This window comes from Schistosoma mansoni, chromosome W (genome assembly GCF_000237925.1).
Source record: "Schistosoma mansoni strain Puerto Rico chromosome W, complete genome".
Taxonomy (NCBI): Eukaryota; Metazoa; Platyhelminthes; class Trematoda; order Strigeidida; family Schistosomatidae; genus Schistosoma; species Schistosoma mansoni.
The window spans coordinates 16,420,689-16,429,168 of NC_031502.1; the positions used below are offsets into that span (position 1 = coordinate 16,420,689).

At 36.4% G+C, this 8,480-nt stretch overlaps 1 protein-coding gene across 2 annotated transcripts in view; it reads right to left on the minus strand.

The window, feature by feature from the left end:
* Positions 1 to 1,159: 1,159 nt before the first annotated feature.
* Positions 1,160 to 8,480, minus strand: part of Smp_150780.1 (putative queuine tRNA-ribosyltransferase) — a gene marked incomplete at both ends in the record, with an annotated part of 22,110 nt that continues 14,789 nt past the window's right edge. For both annotated transcript variants that reach the window (XM_018788766.1, XM_018788765.1), the window contains 3 exons: positions 1,160 to 1,480; positions 2,578 to 2,861; positions 7,502 to 7,733. In XM_018788766.1, coding sequence (XP_018654275.1) covers positions 1,160 to 1,480; positions 2,578 to 2,861; positions 7,502 to 7,733 — 837 coding nt within the window. The remainder of the gene's footprint in view (positions 1,481 to 2,577; positions 2,862 to 7,501; positions 7,734 to 8,480) is intronic.

Genomic DNA, 8,480 nt, shown 5'->3' on the forward strand with positions numbered 1-8,480 from the left:
TAGTGATTGGAAAAAAAATCAAAGATTAACAAAATTTGACTGTAAACTTGTTTGGTTTTCAGAAGCCAAATATGGTATGAATTGCAGTTAATTTTGTACCCATCATGCATATGGTACTTAAGTACGATAATAATAGAATTAAATTAAAACCTGGTTAGCAGTTAATTTTAATGTCTAAATCAGTAGGACGTAAGAACTCGGTTACTGGAGGGCTAACCATTAAATTACCAATCAACTCACGTTTTATTCGAAATTAATCTCTCATTTCCACATACAGGTATTTCGCCATTGCTACACTTATAATTATACGAGATATCAGATAAAGAGCTAAGGTATGTATAAAATACGCTTGATCATCAGATTCATTGCAAATAACAAGCGATATCATATCGAGGATGAGGGCATGTGGTTTTGTAGTCAAGATATTAGAATGTTAACACTAAAACTAGAGATTTACACCTGCCATGCCGACTTCTGTTAAGGGAAGAGAATAGCTCTACCACCTTTCAAACAAAAAAGGCACAAAAATATATACATACATGGTTACTGAGCCTCATAAATATTAAACATAACCATCAGTAACATAAGGATCTCCACTATTGTTTCACCAGCTGACAGCCAATTTAAACAATCCATATTAATTATTATTAACATTAGCTTTATTCAATATTATATTTTTGGTACAATATAGAATTCTCAGCACAGAGTATTTCAACAAGTTTCCGTTTCTTCATTCTTCATTGATACTAACGACAAATATTGAGTGATCGCCAGTTAGAAGTTAGCAGTCCAGTCAATCGACATCTAAATAATGTACATTCTTTTCGCTGCATATTGCCAGCAACCACGATATCTCTGATTAGGTCTTCGTAACTTGTACAACGAAAATCTGTACATTTTCAGAAACGCACCTGAATAGGTTATGCGATTAGTAGCTATAATCATGTATTAAAACAAACAAAACTACATAACTTGTTGAAATATCTAGATAGAAGAAACAGACAACCCAGATGTTCAAGCAGGCCGTCTTTAACTAGCTTATTGTTATATACAGATAAATATTTGAAACTTGATAAGCTATTTCACAAATTTCAAACTCAGAATCATCATCTTATGCTGAAGTATGAACATATACACGATTAATAAAATTGAAAAAACGCTAAAAACCAATCGGTAAAACAAACACGTGCCTATCTAACCAACGGACAGATCTTTCCATTGCTTTTTTCATAGATTTGTCATCTGTTAGCACATGCACAACGTGATCCAACTGCATAACAATATCTGAACCCAGTGCGTTTTGAAAATTTCCAACAGACTCTTCGGGAGTTAAGAGCATTTCAGTATGATTATGTGGAGAAGTAAATCGGACTCCTTCCTCAGTAACTTCGGACAATTTGTTTAGTGAAACCATTTGGAAACCTCCTGAATCTGTAAGGATGGCACGAGGCCAAGACATAAATTTATGAAGCCCACCAGCCTAAAATTAAAACCCAGATGTCGGGATCAAATATGCAAAACAAAACCAGGAAAATGTAGAACTGGAAGGAAAAAACTGATGACAACACCATGCAATAGTAAGCTTAAGATATCTCCATTGAAATCATCGATCGCAAGGTTAAGCACTCAGAAATAAATCAATTTACTTAAAGTAGATATTGATCCGATAGGGGTAATGCAAACTTGTTGAGTTTTTATGTGAAAATAGCTTCTATATTTGATTATTATTTTGGTTATACTATCTTGGTTGTATATTTTGTGCATAAATGACAGCTTCATGAGACCAAGACACCAGTTAGTCAATGATTTCATCTTCGATACGCGTGTATTTAGAATACATGACTCGGTCTAGTAAGGCAAACACCTAATTGGCTGGCTCAGTCTAGTAATCATCGGCCAATAGCAATTGAAACATTTTATCAGTTGACCGTTCAGTCATAGCACATATAATGTAACATGAAACGCCACGGCACAAAAAGTCTAACCTTGATGTGCCAGTAAAACTACTATATAAGGTGGGTAGTGTCCGTTTTGCTACTGAACTTAGTGTTATGCTCTGACCACCGCTTACCATGACCCACAATGCTGGCGGATCTAGGAGCCATCCGAAAGGAGAAAGGTCATCAGTCTCTATAATCAATGACTCCCGATCTGATTCATAGAAGGAGACTTCGGATTTCTATTTGAGGTTTATTTAATTATTATAATCTACGGTTAAAGATGTGATATGGACCAAGACTGGTTAAAATGATGCGGTTGCAGTCATTCTTTACCCTCCTCTATATTTTAATCTTAGTTGTTATTGTGTACTTTAGATTCTTCAATTTTATTTGTTCCTTTCGAACAAAGCATTTAAATCTCCAAACTTCCACCTAATTAGATATAATTATTTCCTCTTCACTTTATCTTGTTAATTTCTTATCTCTATCCATAGGAGTGGTATGTGTCAACCTGTATCATTAAACATTAGTCCAAGGTCCTAAAATGGGTGTAACTGATTATATTAAGCATTGAAAACAACATCAAGATGAATATCAAATAATGGAAAATTAAGTTGGAAAATTTATAAAATCATACCTTTCTGAGAACTTCTGGTCCTGGGCGATGCCCTAAATGATAAGTATTTCCAAGTAAAATCCGACAATCCAACTGTTCTAACTGACCTACAGTGATACCCTTCATAGCACCTTGTGTACCGACCGGCATGAAAACTGGAGTTTCTACTGGTCCACTAGGACAATGTGGTAACCAAAGATTACAGCATCGCGCACGAGTTTGAGAACATTCAAACAAAATATCGAATTGAAGTGCTGAACTCGCTTGAACACTTAAACGCGGCATCTGAGGATTGAAATAGGAAACTTTAAATGAAAAATAAAGTGTCATTGCGAATGGAAAATACGTAGATTATCATAAATAGTTAAAGCATGATTAATATCATCTTGGTTCAATACCTCAATTTTCCAATTTATATTGAAATTACTAACTGTCAGAAGGTAAACAGCAAATTAAAGAAAGTAAGTTATAATATCTGAAGAACTATTCATAAGGCGTTACTATGAAATGAGGTCAATCAAAACCAGTATTCAAAAAACTAGATGTTGATTAGAACGGCATACGATTAAGTGGGTTTCAGTTATGAAAATATTAAACAGAATCGATAGAAAACCAGGAAAAAGACTTAATTCATAAGTTGGACAGAAAGAGAGATGTCTTAGGGCTCTCAATAATTAGATCAAAAAACAATGGATCTTTCCATAATACTAGTATCAGGAATAAGTTACAGATTTGTATAGTGACCGAAATTCAGCAGGAAATAACACACGAAAAATTACTTATGCATTAGTTGGTTGGCGCAGTCTGTTTAACACAACAACAGTGATCATAGACACAGTTATCAAGCAAAGGTCATGAATCACACAACACGCATCCAAAATGTAAATAAATCAAAAAGAAAATAAGATAGAACGCAAATATATATTTAACATTCATTTGTTAGATGAAACATTTATAAATTTATCACAAAACCTTAAAGAATTAGAGTTATCAGTTGAAAAGAATGTGAATGAGATTCAGCAAAAAATTTACTCCGCACTTAAATTCAGTCATTGCTTTCTGAATATATTAAAATTATGATGCACTTATTAACGTTATTATTAGGTCGTCAAACAGTAAGGGGAAGCGAATGCACTACTCAAAGAAATCAGGTGATAAACATCACTGATTTAGGTAAACAGGATTCACTAACATGACTTAATGTTAACGAACGTTTAACTAAACGGCGAAATCGACGACCTTTGTTTTGATTATGACTATCATATCATTGTACGGTATTTCCTAACCATTCATTTCCAATTTTCCCAGAATATTGGAATAGAATTTCGGAAACTACATCATCATTATTAATTAACAAAACACAAGTTATTTTAGGAAACACAGAATCTTATTTTACATAATCAGGTTTGCCTTATCTGCTTAACGGTAACATACCAAAATACGAAGTGGCGGAAAGTTATTCTTGCATTAACTCGCACTGAGACGAATCGTATTCACAATCATTTGATATCTTTCGTTCTCATTTCTTTTATACTACGTAACTTATCTACTCCCTTTTATTCTCATTTTGTGTATTCTTTTATTTTTCAACTTATAAAGCAACTCACCTATGGAGGAAGCTCTGTTCTATCTAAGCGATCTCAAGCCAATGATCGGTTGGAAGTTGAATGCTACCACCGAAGACGAATACTGAACCAGTCTTTCTGAAACCACATATACCATTCAAACTGACCTCACTCAACATTCGCACACTCATGCAGATCAGATAACAGATGGAGTTGTCTATGTCTTTAGAAAGTCTCGACATAGGTATCTGTCGCCTGTTCACGAACCGGATTCAAGACTCCAGTAAAGTATTACAAATTAATTCTCCAACTGTCGCTTTAAAATCTTGTTTCATATGCGTTAATTCGGTGACCTTGTAGCATCTTCATCTGGTTTTGCTGGCGTTGGTGTCACACTAAGCAGTAGAATTGACGCAGCACTAATCTACTGAGTCCCCATTACCAGTCAGTTATGTGCCGTTAGATTAGAAAGCTCCATAAAACTGCGAAGAAATCGGTGTGAGAAACGATGTTCTTTTGTCAGATCAGCTGGTCAGATCGTGAGAAAGGAAGGGAATGTGGTTTATGAGGTGTCAGTTGGCTCAGAAGTTTGAATACGTCATGCTAACCAATTGAAAGCAACTTCGATAGCCAGTAATGAGACTCGAAATCGAATGCCTCTTGACGTTCTGCTAGACACCTTTGAAACACACAGGTCAGTTTCTGTGCAAGCAAAGAGTGATACAACTTCCTTATTGCCTAGACGATGGACAAATCGAAAGCACAGGCCAGTCACTCGGTTGCAGTTCGACCCTAGCATCAGATCCTACGAATCTGCTCAAAGAGGAGGTGTTAGCCGGACATAGATTGGATTAAAGTATGTTACATGCACGATTGTGCTGGTGCACACTGATTGGCTAATTTTTATCCAATCAGCGCTAGTTGATGCTTGGAGAAGACTCTAGAATCTCCTCATGTAAAAACTACAAATACACTAAATTATTTCTTGTTGCGCTTCTTACTTCCATCCGACATCCAAATATGATTGGATTAAAGTAGTAGAGATTTTGATATGATTGTTAAAAAAACACTATATATTTCTTTGATGATTTTGATCATTTCCCTGAAGAAGTCCAGACAAGTTAGCTGGACGAAACGTTGGAAATATTTAAATTTCAATCGCTGAGACTATTTCAAATATAATTTTTTCACATATAATGAATTCTCTATACTCAGCGCCCAATTATTGTCAAACTATTCGTTCTAACCTTGACGAATATTCGTATGAAGAAATTATAACAGTTATAACAAAACCCGAGAAAGACTGACTCACGAGGAGCAGGCTGGTTTTCGTTCTGGTCAATGATATATTGATCATATTTTTACCCTCTGTCAAATCCTATTACATCGCCATACTTATAACATGCCAAATGTCACAGTGTTTCTTATCATCAGGGTGGCCTTCCATTCGTTGGACAGGACTGTTCTCTGGGATTGTCTATTGAAGAAGGGTGTGCCTGAGAAGTTTATTAACATCCCAAAAGCCCCATATTACTAACACCTCAGGCAGAGTGAGGAGCACAACCACCTCTCTCCGTTGTTCCATTTAAGAAGTGGGGTTAGACAGGGTTGCCCAATCTCACCGTTTTCCTTCAACTTTGCCATCGATGACATTTTGGAAACGGCTCTGATGGATGCAGGTAATTATGGTGTCGATCTGTTGCCTGGAGAAAGACTTCTCGACCTTGAGTATGAGAACGATATTGTCTTACTATACGACAATACCCAAGGCATGCAATCCACACTTAATCAGTTGGCAATCAGTGTCCGTAGGTATGGTATGTGCCTTGCACCTTCTAATTGCAAAGTACTTCTACAACACTGGCAGGACCTTGAACCTGCACTCACTCTGGGTAGTGAGCAGATAGAAGTAGTCGAGAATTTCATGTATCTAGGTAGCTGAGTAAGTGTTGGTGGTGGTGGCGTGAGCGACGAGATCGATTTACGTATAGTGAAAACCAGAAAGGCTTATGCCAATCTTTGTCACCTTTGGTACCATCGTAATCTTGGTCTGGTTGTAAAAGGTCGGATCTACAACGCGTCGGTGAGAGCAGGTTTGCTCTATGCTTGGGAGACCTGACCTCTCCGAGTTGAAGATGTTAGACAACTTTCTGTGTTTGATTGTCATCGTTGTCTTCGAAGGATTTCTGAAATCCAGTGGCAACACCATGTTAGCGATGAGGAGGTTTGCCATCGTGTGTTCGGGCACAGCGATGACAATTCAATTGCTGTCACTATCTTGAAACATCGACTTCGGTGGCTTGGACGTGTCTTACGAGTCTCATCCCAAAGAATTTCACATTGTGCATTATTTGCCGACGCTGGGACCGGTTGGAAAAAGCGGAGAGGTGTTCAGCGTATGACATGGTGTCGTGGTATGAAAGAAGGCTGTACAGGACTGACTTCTGTTAGTCCTTCACGACTCCCTCGTTGGGGTTCTGGAGATAGTACAACATAGTAGCTAGAGAACTTATCAGACATGGATCAGAATAAAAGCCGGTGGTTATCCTGCTGTAACTTTACTGTCTTCATAAAAAATGGACGTAACTTCTTTAGCTGGAAGAATTCTTTCTGATTATATTTTTTCTAACTGGACTGCTTCTTCCATTGTTATTACCATTTCACTCTCATACGCTAATTTCTGTTCATTGCTGTTCTTCTTTTTATTATACTTACACTTCATTCTCTGTCTCTTTACATCAGTTTTATGGTATAATCATTAACAATCGTTAGCTATTTCTTCTATGTACCCTGGAAATGAGTCAGTAGATAAAATTTCATTACACTCAGACAATCCCATCAGTTGTCTCTCTTTCCGTAGTGACAATCAAGTATAATTTATCTACCAAAAACAAATTTATTTACGCGGCTTTAAGTCATACGTTGTAGGAAAGCTAATACTATCATTTAGCGCCCAAACCGAAATATGTAGATCGAGGTTCGAAAACGGGACTTGTCGATTGAAAGTTGGATGGTTCAATTACTAACCACATGATATACAATTATCAAAAATCATAAATTGCTAATACAATAGCTTGTAAAAATAAGGTGGGAATTTTAGTTCATTCGTTGCTTCTTGAATATTTGCCAAAGAAAAGCTGTGAGAAACTATAATAAACCAATTAAAATAGGTGAATTTATGCAAACTAGATTCAATGGACTAAGTATTATGTATACAAAGCACTAGATTACCAAATATCTATGTCTTAGCAAAATCGTTAAATAAGTGTTGTCTATGCGGAGAGGTAAAGATTATAAATATATTTTATAATTTAATACCTGAAAATCTATTTTAGAACTGAGCCTGTTTATATTTAATCAGCAGATGGATTCAAAATTACGCTTTTGACGAGTTAGTTTAGGTTTCCAAAATGTATGAAATGTTCTATTACGTGTAGATCTTCTAAGCGCTGGAACTGAATCCCCTGAATTAAAAAGGACGAAATCTTGATTTGGAGGAGTAATATCAGTGCATAAATTCATATCCAATTCAGTATTGATTTTCTGTGAAACGAAAAACTTCTGTCGTTTATTGGCTCTAAGACGAATTCGACGTGCTCGTTCTTGAATTGACTTGAGAGGAATACAAATTAACCGGTAAAGATGGAGACAAATGAAAATAAGTCAACAAAAAATCTACAATAAATAAATTAAAAATCGTCAAGGGTGGTGTTGTATCATCAAGATTTCTCAGGACTAGGCGTCATGTTTCCTGGCACTCATCGGTAATATATACCCCTAACCTAGCGGCAACTGCTATTATTTCAAAAATTTTAAGCAGAGCAATCAGTTTCCTCCAAGGTTATAGGAGCGCTTCTGTGATGAGCCTTAACAAACCAGACATAATTCTAATTACGTTAAGTAAAAAGAGTAATAATGTTGAGTAATTATTGTATTTTGTAGTCCAATTCAGTTACTAATCTGAGTTCTTTAACACTTCACCAACCTAACTAGCCAGAGTGACAATGCCAAGGTTTTGTAGGGAGCTCTACTCCCAAAGACGAATAACAACACAAAAAAACTAATTCGTACGTATATGCTGCTGAAATAACCCAGCCAGGCATATATGGACTGGAACCTCAATTAGATAAAGAATTCTCCTGCTTATAACAGCGTGCCTACACTTAGATTTCTCAACTGTCATGAGATAAATTCACTTAGTATTGTTTGTTTGAATCTTCCCATCGATGTGTTAGGACTGCAACTGGTCAGTCTCTAATTGGCATATGTGCATACTGTGCATATTGTCTCAATATAGCCTTAATTCACAAGCATGGTAAGCAGAGATGAATAGTGGCTAGCAGTGGAATCCAGGACGCG